Source organism: Mastigoproctus giganteus, chromosome 2, assembly GCF_048544385.1.
Source record: "Mastigoproctus giganteus isolate SK-2022 chromosome 2, ASM4854438v1, whole genome shotgun sequence".
NCBI classification, from domain to species: domain Eukaryota; kingdom Metazoa; phylum Arthropoda; class Arachnida; order Uropygi; family Thelyphonidae; genus Mastigoproctus; species Mastigoproctus giganteus.
In genome coordinates, this window is record NC_143576.1 from 184,596,634 (window position 1) to 184,618,364 (window position 21,731).

Here is a 21,731-nt window from a genome sequence, read left to right on the forward strand (position 1 = left end):
TTGAAACAATCTTCAAAAATATAGATCTCCATACATACTCATGAAAGTATTAATATTTTTATGTTAAATACAGTATCAGTATCAGTTTTTGAAAACTGGTAGTAACTTGCATGTGCCGTTTAATAACTTATTTATTCCATTGGTGTCAGTAGTAAAACTTATTATTAGGTAAATTTTATTTTTGGCTGTAATGCAAGATGTTAAAGTTGCTCCCGAACACATGTTATATAGAAGTTACACTGTGCATCATTAAAAACGATAGCAAATAGTTCAGCAGATTAAAACAGGTAATTCAATTTGCCTTAGAATAAAAAAAAGAATAAAAGACATAGCAAGAAGAACATATAAAACATTAAAAAAAAATACTCACAGCATTGCTGAAATTAGTCAAGGAGAGGGGGTTCATTCCTAATACCATAGCCAGTATGACACCTAGAAATAATGAATATGTTGTAACAACAGTGGGGAATACTGTAGTTAAACAGTGTAACTTGCTCAAGCAAGCATTCTCTCTACAGTCAAGTTTTCAAGATTTTTTATCCTTCACTAAGGATGCAGGACAAGAATTTTGGGATCAGCATAAATGAGATAATTTTGTTCATATGTATTAGAATATCATTGGTGTACAGACAGATACAGTAGAATTATAATTATCCAAATACCAAAATCTGAAATTTTAATCACCAATTTTATCCAAAATTTTGATCACCAATTTTTTTTTTGCTCTAATTTTTACCCTGGACACATTTAGTATTTAACTTTAAGAAATAAAACTATCACATAAATATAATAAGATCATGATTCTACTTAAACAAAGTATTATAGATGAAGTTAAAAAGAGAATTTTGTCCATTTCACTTCTATGCAATACCAGTCACACTGGTGTAATGCATAAAAAGTTCACTGAAAAGAAAAACTACAAATTGACCATTACATAAATTATTGCAAATAAAATTTATGTAATATTATTCAACTTGTAGATATTTCATTTATTTAATTTATGTACCGTATTGGTTGGATGAAGCTAGGTGGATACATTCATTGTACCCAGTCTGCTTGACTTTTTTCACAGACATATCAAACTTCTTAGTTTTTTTTTTTTTTTTTTAATGCACCCTATTCTTAATTTTTATATATATACTCCCTCAATTCTAACTTTCCATAAAATGGAATGTTCTTTGTATCAAAGAACTTTGTAATAAATATTTTGGACATATAAACAGCAATGCATGAAAGAGTTCAGCTGCAAGTTAGTTTCATAACAATCAGGGTTAACAATTTTTTTGTGGTTGAGGAATCAATATCATTGACTAATCTGAATCAGGTTAAAATTTAAAATTAAGAGATTACTTTACGATGAATATATACTATAAAAACCAAAAGCCAGTGAAACATTTAATGCCTTTTTGATCACTACTAGATTTACCAAATAGCAAGAATTGAATAAGAACCAATTGGTGTGTTTGACAAGAAATCACCTTGCAGCGTATGTGTGGGGAGGGATCTTTCAAGAAAAACACTGGCACTTTTTAAAACAGTACAAGCATATATAGAATATAATGTAAATAAATGCAAATAATTGTAATTAATAAATAAATAAATTTTCTGTTTATACTCCGGGATGACCAAATGGTCAGAGGAGTTCACAAGATAGAACACAAGAAACAGCACATGTATTTAGCAGTCATGTGCTTGAATCCCAATCACTCAAGGCACGTGTACTTAATGCATCTGCGCACCTGACCACTTGGCTATGGCGGCTTAATTCTCTTTCATGAAAAGGTTACAGGCCTTGTATCTTTTGTCACAGGAAAAACAATGGAGCCACTGTTTAAAGAAGTAATGCAGGATCATCTAGTGAGTGCAGTTATACTGCAGTCACATCGTGGATTTGTTAAGGGGCAATCTTTTCTGACCAGTCGGATTGGATACTTTGAATGGAGCAACAGGGAACTGGATGCAAGAAAATAATTCTGATATTATATATAGTTGATTCCAGTTATTTGGAACACATCAGGACTAGTGCATTTTGGCCCGATTAAGCAGCTGCCCCAGTTATGTGAAGTTTTATGTAAATAGTTAAAAATACAGTGGACCCCCACTTTACAATTGGTTCACCATACAGTCAAATCACGTTACGATGGACTCACCACAGTAAAATACCGTTCACTATATTATGTGTAGTAAGCACGAGTCATGATCACGTTTGTGAATTCAATTTTAATTCTATTAAATGGCAGTTCTAATTAGTGAAAATAGGAGGCATATTATCCACAGGCTATAAAAGTAAAGATCTTTAAGCGCAAATTTACCCTTTATTACCTTACCAATTAAAAAAATTACCGTATTTCCCCATGTATAAGACGTACCTTAATTTTGGGGCCCGAAATTTGAAAAAAAATGTATTACATGAAGTTATTGAATTCAAGTTTTATTCATCATAAAATTCATACAACTCCTCATCACTGTCAAAACTCCCATCCATTAACTTGTCCTCATCTGTGTCTGATGACGAATTACTATCTTCATATATTGCCTCGTCCTCAGTTCCATCTATGGCATTTAAAATGCCACACTTCTTGAATGACTTGACAACGATCTCAATCTTGATATTATCCCAGGATCTTTTCACCCAGGTACAAACTTCTCCTATAGTTGGTTTCTTCACTCTTCCTGCTGGTGTCAAATTGTCCCCAGAAGACTTCATCCATTGGTTCCATTCGTCTCTCATGGCAGCTTTGAAGGGTTTGTTAATGCTGACATCAAGTGGTTGGAGCTCTGATATCAAGCCTCCAGGTATGACGGCAAGTTTTGTTTTTTGCTCTGCAGCAATCTTCTTTGTGTTTTTTGTTATGTGTGCCCTGAACTGATCAAGCACCAATAGGGCAGGTTTGCATAAGAATCCACCTGGTCTTCTGCTCCAAACTTTCTCAAACCAGATCCATCCAACCCTTGTCATGAACAGACACTCACTCCTCGAGGAATGTCTTCTTTTGGCATTGTTTTGCATTTGAAAATCAGCATAGGAGGCAGCTTGGTTCCGTCGACACAACACAACAAGCTAGAACAACTGCATAATGGCTCTTTTCATGTCCACTTGTCTTCACAGTTATAGTTTTCACCCCCTTCTTATCAACAGTTCTGTTACTTGGGACATCAAATTGAAGGGGGACTTCGTCCATATTTGCAGTCTGTCCCAACTCAAACTGATGTGTCTTCCAACATTGAATGACAAAACGATGAAATTTAAGGACCTTCTGCTCATAGCTTTCAGGCATGTCTGGTGCGTGTACACATGCTTAGTCCATTCCATTTCATGAACCTGAAGCACCAATTGTGTCCTCCTTTGAAATCAGTAACTTCTTTTTCATCAGAAATTCTTCTTGCCTCATGCTGAACTATCTTTGTGGACACAGGAATTCCAATTGCCCTTTGCTCTTCAATTCCCTCTCTAAATCAGGCTATTTTGCTGACTTGCCTCTCATGGCCTTCTGCCGTGGCGTTTTCAGTAGGGTTTCTTCTTCCTGTAGCCAGTCTCGGATTGTTTTCTCAGTTGGAGGACCACACTTATGTTTAGCAGCACGATTTCCATTCACTTTTGCAAACTGGGTCAACCTTTAACTTGAATTCAGCACTGTACAAAAATCTTTTCTGAGCCATTTCTAGAAAGAACGTGGCAAAACGTAACCTAATATACCAGTAACAAGTGCGAAACAATGAGCACAAAGACAACAAGCATGAAAAAGTGGGAAATGCAAGTAAAAAAAATCTACAACCACTGTATAAGACGCACCCAGTTTTTATACTCCAAATTTTTCGAAAAAAGGTGCGTCTTATACATGGGGAAATATGATAAATGATACTTGAAAATCGGAAGAATATGCGTGATAATAGGAATAATTAATATGTACATACTAACCAGTTGACATTTCTGTTCACTGACATTTGTGGGTGGGGCTTAAAATTTAAAACAGTAAAAAGATAAGCAATCAATAACAAAGAACTTGGCACACACACACACAAATTGCAAGTAACACGATACGTGCAGGTGAGAACAGAGTAACAAGTTATGAAGCTTTAAAAATAGGAATGAAGAGAAGATTCTGAAAATTAATTTTTTTATATGATTGAAGATTTCATGCAAGTGTAAACACATTTCACCATAATAACTCACAGAATTCCAGCTGTCGGTATTATCACAAATTCAATAAGATCGAGTTTACTATCCGTTTATGATAGATTGCACTAACAGAAAAGCCCAGTAAACCGGTGACTGCTAATTGTTGTTATTGTTTTATGGTTGTGACCTCCAGAAATCTGACCGAACCATGAGGTATGGTCATAGACAATCGTAGGGTAATCTCCAGTGCTGCAGTCTCCTGCCCCAATTAAACGGCATGTTGTCCCAATTAAGCGAAGTAAACCCTCGCTATTTTCTCGATTGGGTTCTGTTTAAGATTTATCCCAAATAAATGGCTGCCCCAATTAACCGGTGGCCCAAATAACTGGAATCCACTGTACTTGGATTTTGGGAAAGCTTTTTATCCTGTTGCACATAAAATGCAAATTGGAGCAGTGTGGCATTAAGGGAAAGTTACTGCTGTGGATAAAGGGATGGTTGAGCGCGAGAAGACGGAGAGTGGTTATTATTGACACTGCTCTTCCTGGAGTAATATCATTAATGGAGTCAACAGGGTTGAATGCTATGCCCATTGCAGCTTTCTATATTTATGAATGATACTGATGAAGGAATAAAAGACTTAATGTCTAAATTTTCAGATGATACAACAGTCAACATGGTGGTTAATGACAGTAATCAGTGTATGCTACTGCAACATGATCTGGAAGGATTAGGCAGTTGGGTTGAGAAATGGCAGTTGAAGTCAGGAAAAAATTCTGAAGTAGACTGAGCAGTGCAGACAGGCTGCCAGGAGAGCTCATTGGATTTTATAAATGATATATAGGAATTTTGCTAACAGGGATGGGGAGGTAATTATTCCATTGTATAAGACAATGATTATGCCACATCTTGAGTATTGCATACAGGTCTGAAACCTTAATTTAAAAAGGATGTAGATCTACTTGAACAGGTGCAGAGAAGGGCAACAAGGTTGGTGAGGAGAACATAAGGGCATTTTTACTAAGAAAGATTTCGGTACTGAAAATTACAACATCTGGAAACTATGCAACTGCATGGTGATCTGATTGAGATGTTTAACCCTTTGGGTGGATTGAGCAAACTCAGTGATGATGATGGTTGTTGTTGTTATTTGGTTTTTAGGAGCATTAGAAACTAATACCATATTGCTCCGGGGATATGCGGTGGTCATTCCCTGACCTTTCCGTATTTGGTGGTCATGGGTGATGACAGAATTCTTCCTCTTGCTCAGACTGTGACCTTTCTGCACATGAGAGGGCATAAATTAAAATTGAGGAAAGATAGTAGTTGCATAATAGATGTGTGAAAGTTTGCCTTCATCTAGTTGATGTTTAATTGTTGGAATAGGCTTTCAGCTATTTTTGTGGAAGTAGGTAGCTTGAATAAATTTTAAGGAAGAATTAGATAAACTCTTAGAAGGGATGGAGAGGTGATGTGAGAAGTTTGTTTATTTATTTTTTGATGATACTGTTTAAGCATCCTTTCTTGTATCATTTGCCACTCTGATTGACAAACGTGATATTCTGATGCCTCAAGCTTTAATTTGCCTTGATATAGTTTTATTGGCTTGAATAATAAACAATAGTCTTTACGAAATGATTTTATTAAAGCTTGCTGTAATTGTGAAAGATACTAATTAATGAATATTATAGTAAAATGTGTTACTAGGACAGCAAAGTGTAATATCTAATTTTCTTATTTATGCTGTTTGTTTTAGGTAGATTAAATAATGATACTAATGGAATAGCAAGACCAATAAGGCCCTGCAGTGACTCAGATACAGGTGAACATCTATCTGATGGCATGTCTAATATTACCAGCAAAGGAATCAAAAAGCATGTAAGTTTAATTGCCATATGTATATAAATTTTAACACTTTTTCTTATCATAATATATTTATGATTATATTAGGAGTGGCCAATTAGTTATTATCTATTAATAAACTAAGAGAGCTGTGCAAGATGAACTTCAAAAGTTCAATAACTTTACTTATATATCTATTATATATTCTATTAAATAATATTTATACAGGCAATAAAAATATATTGTCTGGATCCAGTCATTTCAGAATTCTGGATGAAAATATTTTATAGAACTTTTGAATAGCAAGCAGATCAACAGCAAAAGGAAGTAAAAATTATGGGGAGTTCTTGCCCTTCCTTCCTAGAACTAATTATAATTAGATATAAAGGTAATGAGTGCTTTTAATCTACTTGTAAGTTGGTGGGGAAGGAATCCATTAGAAAAATATCATCCAGTCCCTTTAATTGCAGTGAAGGAATGTCGATATTTCTGATGTTTTCTTTTTCATTTCTTGTTAATATTTTATATTTTTTAATATAAATATAAAAACAAATCTATATGCTAAGTTTCTCTCTCTTTCTCTCCCCATTTCTTGTTAATATAAAGTGTTTTAAGGCATTAACTGTTTCCACCCATATTTCTCCCAGGGTTGCATTTCAAGTGTCAGAAAGCTGCACATAGCTTACAAGCTATGGTTTGCTCACCTCCTAGGTTAATTTTATAACGAACCACTCTTTTACAATAATGTAAATATAGTTTTAAGTGCCTAAGACCTAATTATTCAATGTGCAAAATGCATTTATAAAAAAGGAACATCTTGTCATGTTGATTAGTTTGGATATTAAAAAATTAGTTGACACCTTGTGCCACTATGATATCATTAAAGATCTATATATCTTAGGTTGTGGGCTCATTTATCACTCCAAATTCAAAGTTTTCTGCTGTCCGGATCTTTCAAAATTTGATATTAAAATTATCTTTCCCAATCTTTTGTTCAGGAAAGCGGCACCCTGCAGGGACCTGTGCTTAGTGCCACATCAAGGCAGAACTAGACAAACATTTGGAGTGAGTGGATGGGTGAAATGAGAAAGGTTTTTTTTTTTTTTGACTGATGCTATATAAGCTTGCATTCTTTCATCATATACCTTTGCTAATGCTAACTAAAAAATTGCAGTAAATAAAATAGAACATTGACATCCCAAAATGCTTATCACCTTTCTGAACAGAAATCTATTGCTGTTCACTTTTACAATAAATGCAGACTACATCTTAAATTAGCATTAGCATTAGTAGAGGCATTTGATGCAAGAAAGCAAGCTTATGCAGCATCAGCCAAAAAAAAAAAAAAAAACCCACTTCAGCCCTCTGTTCGTTCAAAATACCTGTCCAGCTGAGCCTTAAACTTATTTAGGCTATCAACCTCCACTACAAGGGATGGAAGTCTGTTCCACCAACCAACCACCCGCTGGCTAAAGGCAAATTTCCGCACGTCTATCCTACATCTGTCTTTCCTCAATTTGAATTTATGCCCTCTCAGGTGATTATTCTGAGCTAGAGGAAGAATCCCATCAGCATTGAGCATGCTCAAACCATTCAAGGCTTTATACACCTCTATCAGATCACCTCGCTGGTGCCTAGTCTCCAGACACTGTAATTTGAAAAACTTAAGCCTTTCTTCGTAAGAGCACCCCTTTGTTCCATTCACTAATCTTGTTGCCCTTCTCTGTACTCGTTCCAGCAGCTCTACATCCTTCTTGAAATGAGGCCTCCAGACCTGTATACAGTACTCTAGGTGTGGCCTGACCATTGCCTTATACAGGGCTTTCCAATAGTAACGCTCGATTTTTGTAACGCAATAAAACAAATTGTGAGAGTGATAGTGATCTATTTTTATTTTTATTATGAAGTATATGTGTTAACATTATGTTTTAAAAATTATATCAGATAAATGCCCGCCGCGGCTTTGTCTGGTTTGGTTAATCCTGGATACCCAATTGGTGATGACGTTATCGCATAAAAGTGGCTCAATTTCAGCAATAACGCGCCTAATGTTGGCCTTTAAGGCGGCAACCGTCCGTGGTTTGTTAGCATAGACTTTGGATTTTAGAAAGCCCCAGAGAAAAAAATCCAGTGGCGTTAGGTCGCAGGATCTGGGCGGCCAATTAACGTCACCATTTCGCGATATAACGGAACCTTCAAATTTCTCATGCAATAGTGTTACTGTATCACGTGCCGTATGGCACGTAGCACCGTCTTGCTGAAACCAAATGTTTGTTAGATCGATTCCATCCACTGCAGACCAAAAAAAATCTCTTATCATAGCCCTGTATCGCTCACCGTTGACCGTAAGTGCCACTTCTTCTTCGTTTTCGAAAAAATACGGACCGATTATTCCGCCGGACCAAAGTGTACACCATACCGTAACTTTTTCGGAATGTAGTGGGACCTCATGAATCTCCCGTGGGTTTTCGTCGCTCCAAATTCGGCAATTTTGCTTGTTAACAAAGCCACTTAACCAGAAATGAGCCTCGTCACTAAACATTATTTTTCGCCCAAAATCAGGATCGACCTCCAACTTCTCTAGCGCCCAATCAGCGAATGCACGCCGCTGCGCATGATCGTTGGGCTTTAGTTGTTGGGTTAATTGCACTTTATAAGGGTGAAGCCCTAAATCCTTATGGAGGATTCGCCAAGTTGTCGTCGAAGACAGGCCAAGTTCTTGAGCCCGACGCGGAATGGACTGTTGCGGATTCTCACGCACACTTTCCCGGACTGCAGCAATATTTTCAACGGATCTTGCGTTTCGCTGACGTACAGGCACTTTCAGATTTGCCACAGACCCAGTTGCTTCGAATTTGTTTATTAAACGGCGAATTGTGGATTCTGAAGGACGTTCGTCGACACCATAAACTGCACGGAGTGCACGAAACGTTTGACGAATAGAACATTGGTTTTGATAATAATTTTTTACAATTTCGACTCGTTGCTCAGTCGTGTAACGCTCCATAATAAAATGCAGAGACTAACTGAATACGGCTACCAAAGATACCACCTGTGTGACTGTCGACTTCGTCATGCGCTGTTGCCAAACATCGAGCGTTACTATTGGAAAACCCTTTACAAGGGAATAATCACCTCCTTATCCCTGCTGGAAAAATTCCTGTATATCATTGACAATACTCCATGAGCTACTCATGAAGTTCTCTGAGCACTGCAGACGGACTGCAAATCTGCCTGCACAACCACCCCCAAGTCCCTTTCATTGTCTCCCACAGTCAGTGTAGTACCACAGAGTTGATACGTTGCTCTGGGGTTGCTGTTTCCCATGTGTAGTACTTTACATTTGTCAATGTTAAACTTCATTTGCCACCTCTCAGCCCATCTGCTCAACCTTTCCAGATCCTGTTGCAGCAGCATAGTGTCAGTAGTGTACTTGACAACCCTGCCAACCTTTGTATCGTCTGCAAACTTGGACATTAAGCTTGATATACCATGATCAATATCATTTATAAATACAGAAAACAATAATGGACCCAACACTGAGCCCTGAAGGACTCCACTAATAACATTAGTCCACGATGAGCAGTGTCCATTGATTACCACTCTCTGTCTTCTCCCCCTCAACCACCCCTTTATCCATAGCAGCAATTTGCCTCCAATGTCACGCTGCTCCAATTTGTGTAGCAGTCTTCCATGTGCAACAGTATCTATTAAAGTATCTATCAACAGTATTTATTAAAGTTTAACTTAATTACAGTTAACAGTTGCAAAACTGTTTCATATTTCTCACCAATAGCGTATGCTTTTTGGGTTTAATCCTTGACAGCAAACTTTTTGAAACGTATAACACACATTCGAGTCCTCTGCTTGAAAACAGTAAATATACTGAAAGTGATCTCTGCAATATTTTGTATCTTGCTTCATTCATATCAAGCATTAATATCACATCTCTTCTTGATTACGGTGCCCCTGTTTGTGACTGCATAAAAGAATGCTTTTCAGTGGTTCAGTCGTATCCTGCATAGTGTTCTCTCAGAATAGTTCTTGGAGCTTTCCAAACATCTCATTGCCTCTCTAACACCAACATGTTAGAGAGGCAATGAGAGAATGCAACAATCTTGATCTTGTTATCAGCAGCGACTCTTCATGAATTAAGAATCTGCAGATTAACAGCCCACTAAGAGTGTATTGATATGGGATTTACCTAAAGATGTAACTGCTGTCAAGGTTAAATAGAAAGTATTTTGATTTCTTAAAGGTGAGTGCAGTGATCTCAGACAGTTAAAAATTCTACATAGTGGGATCAACCAATGATATTACCAGTAGCATATTTTAAGTGGGAAGTAAATGTAGAAGCTACTAGGCTTCTTATACCAACTAAGAGGTGTCTATGAGGCTTAACCCTAAATGAACATCTTGTGGCAGAGAGCTAAATGATTTTGTGATAACCGAGAGGAAAGTGAAAGAGAAATTGTTGAAATTTTTTTTTTACTTTATGAAAATAAATGTAAAAAAAAAAAAGCAATTATGGTGGATGTGATATATCCAATTATATTAAGGGAAGTAGCAAAGGAGATAAGCAAATAATTAGCCATAATTATGGGAGCATCCTTGGAATCAGGGGGAGAAACCTATGCACTGGGGATGTGAGCATGTATCCCTAGTTCACAAAGGAGGATTCAAAGGGTGACATGAGTAATTACAGACATCTTAATTTGACTTCTCTTTCAGGGAAAATAATGGAGCTGCTGGTTAAAGTAATGCAGGATCACCTATACAAGAATGCAGTTATACTGTAGTTTCAGTAAGGATTTGTTAAGATGCAATCTTGTCCAACTAATTGATTGGATACTATGATATAGCGACAAAGACACTGGATGCAAAAAATAATAATTTTGATATCATATACTTAATTTCAGAAAGGTTTTTGATACTATTCCACATTTTACAAATTGGAGCAGTGTGGCATTAAGAGCAAGTTACCACTATGGATAAAGGAATAGTTGAGCGGGAGGAGACAGTTGTCAGTAGTCACTGTCTTCTTGGACAAATGTTATTAGTGAACTCTTCCAGGGTTCAGTGCTGAGAACCATTGTGTTTTATATATTTATTAATGATATCGATCAGGCTTCATTTGCAAGTTTGCAAATGATGTGAAAGTTGGCAGGGTAATCTCATCAGGCTGCTAGCACAGCTGATGAGGTTCTGTCAATACATCAATTTTGCAAGCAGAGTGGTCTATCTCAAATCTCAAGGTGATTATCACTTTCTATAGGTAATGTTAGGCTGCACCTTGAATACCACATGCAGTTCTGGAGACATTTTGGGAAGATGTGAATTCTGCTTGAACAGGTGCAGAGAAGAGCAACAAGATTAGTCAGAGACACAAAAAGGGCACTGTTATCAAGAAAGACTTCAGTTCTGTAAATAGCAGCAAATGGGAGCCAAGCACCTGCAAGAACTGATTGAAGTTGTTATTGTAGGGTTTTAGGCACATCAGCGACTTAGCCCATATTGCACCATATTTGTTATGTCTGTAAATTCTGTGGTTGATTTGCCTGTTTGCTGGATGAAAACCCAGAGTTTTCAGGAGGGGAAAAAACTATGCTGCCATCTTCTAAGAATGACTAGTTCAGGCACATGGAAAAGGCCCATAAAAATGCCTTACATCATCAGTGGGATTCAAACTTGGGTCTTTTCCACCCAAGTGGGGGAGGATGGCAATTCTTACAACTGTGATACCCATGAAGGCCTGAATGAAGTGTAAGGCTTTAAATAGATTGAAGCTGACCAGGCTAGCCGGGTGGGTAAAGTACCTGCCTGGCAACCCGAAGGTCGCGGGTTTGAATCCCACCTTGGGATTGGATCAGAGTACAAAACGCAAAAACTTTGGGATTATGTGGCATTATGGCCACAGAAGCCGATGCGCCAACAACTAACAAAAAAAAAAAAAAATAGATTGAATAAACTGAATGCTGATGGAATCTTTACTCTTTCATGGAGAACACAAGGGAGGTAAATTTAAATTGAAAAAAGGATGGTTTCAGGATAGATGTGTGAAAATATGTGTGAAAATTTGCTTTCAGCCATTGAGTAATTAATTATTGGAACATACTTCCACCTGGTGTTGTGGAAGTTCAGATAAATTTAAGAGGATTAGACAAATTGTTAAAGGGAATGTACAGATGACATTAATCAGCGATATTTTTTTTTTCTCCCTGCCAGTGCAGTATAAGCTTGCTTCCCTTGTGTCACTTGTCACAATACTAATATTGCAAATGGCTTGTATCCAAATCTGCAGCCTCATTTTCAGCCTACACTAACACTAGCAACAACAATTGTAAAACAGTTCTTAATAAATCCAAACTTGATTTTGAACAAATGTTTAGAAAACTCACTTATGGTCAAGCTAGTAGTTGAGCATTCTGGTCTCTTCTGAAAGCTTATTGGCTGCAACTCCTATCCATCTATACTCCCACTTCCATTGTAACCTTGTGGTTCTTTAGCATTCTCAGCTAAAGATAATCGTACTTAGTAGCCTACTACTTTTCTTCTAACTGTTAATTCAATGATCTTGGTATATCATCTCATGGTTCTTTTGGTTTTCGAACAGAAGGATGTCAGGAGAATTGGTATTAGAATTATGGTTCAGGAAAGCCTGAAGCTTTTGTTGCACCGACCAAAAAAAAAATAATAAAATTCAATTAAATTATAAAATAAGATTAAAATAAAATTTTAAAAATAAATATAATAAAATGAAATTAAAAATGATTATAAGAAAAAACAAACCACCTATTTGACTCCCTCCTCACATAGATACTCATCCAATTATCTTTAAATCTCCTCAAGCCATTGGCAACTTATTCTAGTAATCATCGACTCACTGGCTAAAATAAAACTTTTTGCAATCCAGTGTAAACCTCTTTCCTCTTGATTTGAATTTATTGCTCCCTATTTCTGGAATCACTTATAATAGTGAAAATTTCACCTGCATTCATTTTACTTTCTGTCTGAAAGGGAGAAAGTAAATCATCTCAATCAGGTATCCCCTATGTGAATATCCTTTAACTTATCTCACCAGGTATGTTTTCTATTTTTGGACCCTTTTAAGAAATCCAATATCTATTTAGTTGTGCTCTCCACACTTGGACACTATTCCAAGTGCATTGCTCCAATTGACTTATACCCTATCACTGTGGTTCCCAACCGACGTGCCGCGACTTTTTTGAAGTATGCCGCGAGATTAGGAAAAGTTCCGTTGAGTTCAATGGCAATCATTGTTTCGGAGTACCATTAATATTCGCCTTTTAACTTAAAGCGTGACTTGAGTGACAAGAGATTGGGAACCACTGCCCTATGACATCCTATCCATTTTCAGTGGGATATCTCTATCTACAAGATGTACAATAAATCATCAATAGGACCCTATGGACCTTCCATGCTTCCTTTCTACAGTGCTCAGAAAACTTCATGTCCCACTGTATAACTCCCAAATCCCTTTTGTTCTTTACTGGTTTTAATTCAAACCTGCCAAGTGTACAAGTTATTTTGAGATTGCTATTCATCAAGTGTAAGGCTTTGCATTCTGCTGCATTAAAAATGAGGTGCCACTTTTCTGACCATCACTGAAATCTAAGTTGTTCTGAATAAGTGCTGCTTGGCACTGATTATTAATTACTTCCCCTATCTTGGCATCACGCCCTGTATCCCTTCAACGTCATTTAGGAAAATCAAAAACCGGATTAGTCCTAGTAACTATCCTTGGGAAACCCTGCTTTTTACATTATCCTCCAAATCTGAAGAATAACCATTAATCACAACCCTTAGCCTTTGCCCTGCAGCCATACTGCAATCCATCTAAGAACATATTCCAGCTTACATCAGCTTCTCATGCAGGACTGAGTCAAATGCTTTGCTGAAATTCAGGTGGTAGATGACTTTCATCAACCGGTGAAATACCACCACTTTGCTTATTGGAGGCTTGAAGTGGTGAAACCCATGTTTAGTCTTTAGAGCAAAGTTTCCGCCATCCCCCTCTCCCCATACTTCTCCTTCAACCCATGCACGGTACTAAGTACTATAGGTTTTGATACCTTTCGTGTTTGGGGTTTTCATAAAAAAAAAAAAAAAAAAAAGTAAACAATGCCAAAATTATTTCTTGCATCCAGCTTATGAGTGACTCTTTTAAAATAGCTAAGCAGGTTAATTAAACATGATTTTCCCTTGACAAAGCCATACTTTATTTCCTTCAGAATTCTATTTCTATTCAAGCGATTCTACACAACACTCTTGATCACTGATTCCATGATTTTCCTTACCATTTAAGTCAGACTGACTGGCCATTAATTACTCACTTCACTCTTAGAACTGCCTATATTGCTAATACATTGGCACTTCTCCATTCCAAGAAATTTTTCGAGTCCAGAGATGCTCTCATAATCAGCCTTAATGGTTCATTGCACTCTCTTGTTGCTTCCCTCAAATTAACTCCCTTAAATTGGACTAGAATGAGGGTATATCTGCAGGGTGTAACTATTAATGATGTTACCAATAGACTGTCAGATTTTAAGGGGAGGGGGTAAAGAGAATATTCATGTAGGGACTGATGGTATTAAGCATACACGATCTGATGATTTATTAGACAAATATAGGACCATGCTGAAGAAATGCCGCAAGTTAGGTCACAATGTCTATGTGTCTGCAATTCTGCCCAGGCACAATAGGAGGGATTATATGCTGAAAGCCTTCTAGATTAACTCAACACTTGAAGGACTCTGCGAGGCTTTTGGGTGAAATTTTTATGAGCTTGGTCCGCACTTGTAAGGTAGAAGGAATTTTATTTTGTAGAGACAGGGTACATTTAATCAAAGGTGGTGCAAGAATTTTTGCCAGTATTATTGAGGATACCTTAAAAGGTTCAAGGAACCTGCTAGTTTTGGGGGGAAAGGGTAATACATATACATGTTTATCTGATAATATTGGTCAAAGTAACGCTTACATATACCTCAGAAGTTTTTGTTTTACTGCAACAGAACATATCAGCAAAATGTTCTGAGAGCAGAAACGTTTCAGATGAGTAGGTAGCTAATGCCAGGGAAGCGAGCCTAAATAATTTTAAGGGAGATGTCAGGGTAGTTAACTATACAAGAACACTAAGTCTTAATTGTTTATACAGTGATGCCAGAAATGTCTTCAATAAGATGAATGAATTCAAACTGCTGGTTAGGACAAGTAATGTCCTAACCAGCTTACAGAAACGTCGTGCCACCCGGAGATAGGGAATGATGAGTTTCAGTACAGTATGTATAATGTATTTAGGGAAGATAGAAGGGAGGGTGGGGTCACGCTTCTTATCAAAAGCAGCCTGAGCGCGACAAAAGCTTTCCTGGATTCAGTTGTTTCGCATGCTAGTATAGAATATGTATGGTTGAGATAGTTGGAAGCAAGATATAATGAGAGTTTGAGTAAACTACAGGCCAAGTGATTGCGAAGATTATGGTGAGAGCCTCTACATGCAAGTGGAAAGGGCAAGTAAGCATCAATGTCTTATTATGGGTAATTTTAATTTGCCTCTAATTGATTGGAGCAAATGGGAAAGAAACTCCACATGGGAAACGATTTTTAAATCAACCAAATTGTTATTTGTATAAACATGTCAGGGAAAGTACTAGGGAAAAAAATATTCCAGACCTCGTCATCACCTATGAACCAGATAGCATAATAGGGCTGACAGTACAGGAACCAGTAGCAAGAAGTGATCACAGAGTTCTATGGTGGACGATGAAGAGAGCAGTAGCAGTAGTTAAAGACAAAGGAATGGGTTATAATTTCAGGAAAGGAAATTATGGTGCATTAAGGTGCTACATAGCCTCTATTAACTGGGTAGATATTGCACAGAGAGCGAATACAATTGGATTATGGTATACTTTTAAAACATTAAATCACAGACGTGTTGAATGCTTATATACCATTAAAAATATACTCCATGAGGAAGATTTCAAGTTGGATGAATAAGGACATTGCCAGATTACTTGAACAGAAAAACTAGAACAGAAATTACTTGATCTTTAATAGTGCCACAGAAAAGGTTAGGCTGGCAAAGGCAAATTTATGAGAAATCCTTCGCAAAGGGAGCAAAGAGTGGGGATAAGTAATACTTCACATATATAAATGCAAAGAAGAGAAGGACAAACCAAATTGGACCCTTTTGTAATGGATGTGGGATAGTATTAGATACTCCAGCTGAAGTTGCAGACGAACTCAAAAGTTACTTTGCATTTACAGAAGAAAAGCCCTTGTGTCAATGAGAAATTATGGGAGTGTAGTTGAAAAAGTGTAATTAATGATGTTGAAATTTCAAATGTTTATTTAATGAAAAAACTTTCGAACCTACAAGCCAGTAAGGCTCCCCGGGATTGATAGCATATACCCTATATTCTTAAGAGAGGAGGCAAGTGAGTGCATTGAACCATTGAGGCTAATTATGAGAGCATCACTGGACTCAGGAGTGATTCCGTTGAATTGAAAAAGTGCCAATGCATCTCCAGTACATAAGGGTGATTCTAAAAGTGAAGTGGGAAATTACCAGCCAGTCAGTCTAACTTCAGTAGTAGGGAAAATCATGGAGATAATGATCAAAGGTAGAATTTGGGATCATTTATATAGAAATGGAATTCTGAAGGATACTCAGCATGGTTTTGTAAAGGGAAAATCATGTTTAACTAATCTGGTTAACTATTTTGACCGAGTTACTCAAGAGCTGAAGTTACGGAATAATTTCGACATTGTTTATTTGGATTTCAGCAAAGCATTTGACTCAGTCCCACGTGAGCAGTTACTTTATAAGCTGAAAGGTTGGAATCACAGGGATAATCCTTAGTGGATAGCTGGATGGCTTCAGGGCAGGAGGCAGAGGTTTGTGATAAATAGTTATTCCTCAGATTGTGTTGATGTAAGAAATGGAGTTCCTGAAGGATCAGTATTGGGACCATTGTTGTTTTTGATTTTCATAATGCTGAAGGGATAGAGGGAATGATGTCTAAATTTGCAGATGATGTAAAGATGGTAGAGTAGTTAATAATCACTACCAAGCAGAGCTTCTTCAGAGTGACCTAGATAGACTTTAGGGGTGGTCAGAAAAATGGCAGCTATGTTTTAATCCAGCAAAATGTAAGGAATTATATCTGGGAAACAGTAACCCCAAAATAATTTATACACTTGGTGGAGTTGAACTGAAGCCAGTAAAGGGGCTTGGGTGTTACGATACAGTCAGACATGAAATTCTCTGATCATTGTAGACAGGTTACAAGGAAGGCTCATGATGTCCTATCAATGCTTTATCAAACAATCGCTAGTAGAGATAAGGATGTCAAAATCCCATTATATAAAGCTATTGTTAGACCACGCTTGGAATACTGTGTTCAAGTATGGAGACCACACCTAAAGAATGACATTGTGCTTCTTGAAATGGTCCAAAGACAGGTTTTGCCTGGTGAGATCAGCAAAAGGGTGTCCATATGAGGAAAGACTTCGAATATGTGGGTTGCAGAGCTAGGAGACTAGGCACCTTATAGGAGACTTGATTGAGGTGTTTTACAGCTCTGAGAGGCATAAGTAAAATTAATGAGGAGAAATTTTCATGGTTATAAATGATTATTATTATTAGCCATATGGTGCAAGGAAGCCTGAGGCTTATGCTGCGCCAACCAAAAAAAAATTTGAGTTACCCTGTGAGAGAGAGAGAGAGAGAGAGAGAGAGAGAGAGACAGGCAGACAGACAGACAGAAGTAGAAGGGAATCACCAAGAAAGAGAAGATTGGTGATATCCAACTCAGGACCCTGGGTGTGCCAAGCCCGTACTCACCAGATGTGAGCCCCTGGGGTTATAGAACTAGGGGCAATAATTTCAAGTTATGGGGGAAGATGTTTAGATGGATTGCAGGAAGTTTTATTTTAGCCAGTGAGTTATAAATTACTGGAATAAGTTATCTACATGGGTGGTAGAGGCTGACAGTTTCGGAAAATTCAAAGGTCAGCTGGATAATTACCTACGGGAGGAGGGAAAGGCATAGGTTGTCTATTTCCTTTTCTTATTATTTTATTTTTATTATTATTATTATTTTTTTTTTGTCTGGTGTAGCATAAGCCATAGGCTTCCTTGCACCATGTGGCCATTACTAATACTAACTGGATGTATGCCATCAACTCCAGGAGCCTTAATCTGCCTTTAGGCTCAAAAGATTTTCTAATAAATAGTATGAAATTTCAATGTCGCTAATTTCATGCTTCTCAGCCTTCATTTGCACCATTTCTCCTCACCGCAAAAGGCATTTCTTCTGTAGATGTTTGATTCTAAGTACCTGTCCAATTCATCTGCAGCATTAACTGTGTTAGTTATTACTTTCTCATGCCCATCTCAAAAGTGTCTAATGTGATTTGTTCTTCTCTTCATAGTATTCACATACATGAAAAAAATCTCCTTTTCCCATTGTTTTTTCTCTCAGTTAGTAATTTCTTATTATCTGTCTTTGCCAACCTAACCCTTTCTGTGGTAATATTAACTTGTGGCTGTACTATTTTGCTCTGTTAGCCTGACCAGCTCATCACCTGATCCATCTCAGCATCTTCATTGTGCTATATTTTCTTAATGGTATGTATGTATTCATAGTTTTGTGACTATTTCTTAAAAGTTATTCCATAATTCTAATGTATATCTGCTTTGTATGCTATTTCCCATTGATAGAGGCCATGTAGAACTTTAATAAACTGTTATAATCTTCACTCCTGAAATTAAAATCCATTCTTTTGCCTTTAGCTGCTACCTCTCTCCATCATCAAACTTAAAACTCTGTGATCACTCCTTTCTTATGTTCTGATATTTCGTGTACTGGCAGCCCTATGATGTCGTCTGGTTATGGGGTGATGATCAGGTCTAGAATAACCTTGTCTAACATGCTGATACAAATAGCAGTCATCTATTTGATTTAAAAATTTTGTTCTACATGGTGGGTTTCCCTACTGCTTGCTCCATTCAGTTAGTGAAAAATTGAAATAGCCTATGATAAGTTATTCATACCTGCTCATCCATTCTATTTACCTGTAGAGGTTCTCATCATAATCTTAGTCTTGTGGTATATAAATTATTTCCTTTCTATATACTGTAAGTTCCAACTAACTCACACCACATAGATTCTGTACTATTATGCATTACTTCTGGATCTGCAAAAGCATTTGTCACATTTGGGCTCCATTTTTTAAGAAGCACAACCCCAGTCACCCTTTCTTTTTTTCTTATCCTTCCTAAATACATTGTAAATACAGAATGAAACTCATCTTCCCCTATTTTGGGGTGGCGCCATGTTTCCATGATCCCTGTTATATATCAGCATTAGTTGCCCTAACCAGGAGTTTGAATTCGCTCATTTTATTGATGAGATGAAATGAGCGAATTCAAACCCTGTCTTGTTGTATACACAAGCACGAGTTTGTGTATACAACAAGACAGGGGTATTTATATTGTTGTATACATGAGTTTGTGTATACAACAAGACAGGGGTATTTATATTGTCCCTTTCTCCCCTAACTGTTTCCCTGAACCCTTATGGTATCTTCAGTGATACTGGCAAAATCTCTTACACCACTTTTGTTCAAGTGTATCGCATCTCTACGAAATAGATCCTTCTATCAACAAGTGTGGGCCATGCTGATAAAAAAATTTCTGTCAATATGCCTGCAGTGTCAAACAAGCCTTGAATTAATCTGCAAGGCTTTTAATATGTGATCCCTCCTGTCGTGCCTGGGCAGAATTGCAGGTACAATAACCAAACACATTTTTTCAACATGGTTCTATATTTTTCCAAATAGTCATTTCATGTGTGTTTAATATCATTAGTCCCCACGTGAATAATAATGCTCTTCTTAACTCCCCTCAATATTCGAAAATCTGTTGGTGACATCATTAATTGTTTCTCCTGACAGACACACCCTAGTTCTAGTCCATCTGTTTATGTTACAAAAAGTGTTACCTGTTTCCCCTGACAATGGAATCTCTCAATAAGACTCCTGTGGAACCAGAGTGGTATGCTTGATTATTCTGTCTTCTGTTGAGCCAGTGCAGTATGCACTTGATTATTATGTTCTGGGACCTGAATCAGGAGTTTTATCACAGAATCTTGATTCTCTGACAAGCTTCTAGTTACATTTGTCTTCACATCATCAAGTTTGTTCAGAATGCTGAAAAACTGTATCAAGGAATCTCCGGATACTTATGGCATTTCTTCACTTGTCCTCAAAACCTATTACCCTCTTCTGTGTTGTCTTTTTACACTTCCTTATTTAACTGGTATTTTTCCTTCTGTTTGGAAATATACTTTTATTCAACCAGTTCCTAAAAAAGGTTGACAAATCCCTTCCTTCCAGTAATTAACCCATTGCACTCATCTCTATTCTTTCCAAAGTAATGGAAAAATCCAATAGTGATCATCAATATGAATTCTACCAGTGTCAATCAACTGGTGATATATTGGCTTATGTTACCCATCTTTGAAAAAATTCAGCAAAAAATTTTGGTGAAACTCAAGCAGTTGCTCTTGACATTTCTAAAGCTTTTGAACAAGCTTGTCATAAAGGTCTTCTAAACAAGGTCCCACCTTACTGCTGACTGCTTTTTCATTTGGGTATCCAGTTTTCTCTCTGATGCTAACTGCAGGTGATGATAGGTAGTTCTGTCTTCTAACTTCACCAATGTTGGTGCTCCCCCACTTTCCTGCACTCTTTTTGCTTGTATATCAGTGGCCTTTTCCACTGACTGGAAATCCTGTCCGTAGTGTTTGAATTCGCTCATTTTATTGATGAGATGAAATGAGCGAATTCAAACCCTGTCTTGTTGTATACACAAGCACGAGTTTGTGTATACAACAAGACAGGGGTATTTATATTGTCCCTTTCTCCCCTAACTGTTTCCCTGAACCCTTATGGTATCTTATGGTATTGTACACTATCATTAGCTAAACTATGGATAGTGTTCCAAAACTGTGGATTACATTCGATTTTCTAGATTGAGAAACCTTGCCCTTCTCCAAAAGCTGTACTACCACCACCAATTCCCTAAGTGCCAGTCTCCAGGTAATTCTCCAGTGGGTCAAAGAAAATTGAGTGAACTTCAATCATTCTAAAACCATATCCTATTTTATTCATAATAAAGAGTCTACTGCTCCTATACTCATCTTCAGTGACATTCAGATTTCTAGATAAGATCACATAACTATATTATAGATTTCTCTGACTTCTAATCTCTCTCTATATACTATCATGGGTAATGTTTTTATGAATTGGCATCTGCAATTTTCCCACTCTTTGAAACCAATTTGAACATTAGCATTAGCATTAGTAGAGGCATTTGATGCAAGAAAGCAAGCTTATGCAGCATCAGCCAAAAAAAAAAAAAAAAAAACCCACTTCCACTTCACCCCTCTGTTCGTTCAAAATACCTGTCCAGCTGAGCCTTAAACTTATTTAGGCTATCAACCTCCACCACAAGGGATGGAAGTCTGTTCCACCAACCAACCACCCGCTGGCTAAAGGCAAATTTCCGCACATCTATCCTACATCTGTCTTTCCTCAATTTGAATTTATGCCCTCTCAGGTGATTTTTCTGAGCTAGAGGAAGAATCCCATCAGCATTGAGCATGCTCAAACCATTCAAGGCTTTATACACCTGTATCAGATCACCTCGCTGGTGCCTAGTCTCCAGACACTGTAATTTGCAAAA

At 37.3% G+C, this 21,731-nt stretch overlaps 1 protein-coding gene across 3 annotated transcripts in view; it reads left to right on the forward strand.

Annotated features, from left to right (window-relative positions):
* LOC150089829 (uncharacterized) overlaps positions 1-21,731 on the forward strand; it is a 281,785-nt gene that overhangs the window by 222,102 nt on the left and 37,952 nt on the right. For all 3 annotated transcript variants that reach the window (XM_090389668.1, XM_090389667.1, XM_090389669.1), the window contains one exon: positions 5,877-5,998. In XM_090389668.1, the coding sequence (XP_090245794.1) occupies positions 5,877-5,998 (122 nt within the window). The remainder of the gene's footprint in view (positions 1-5,876; positions 5,999-21,731) is intronic.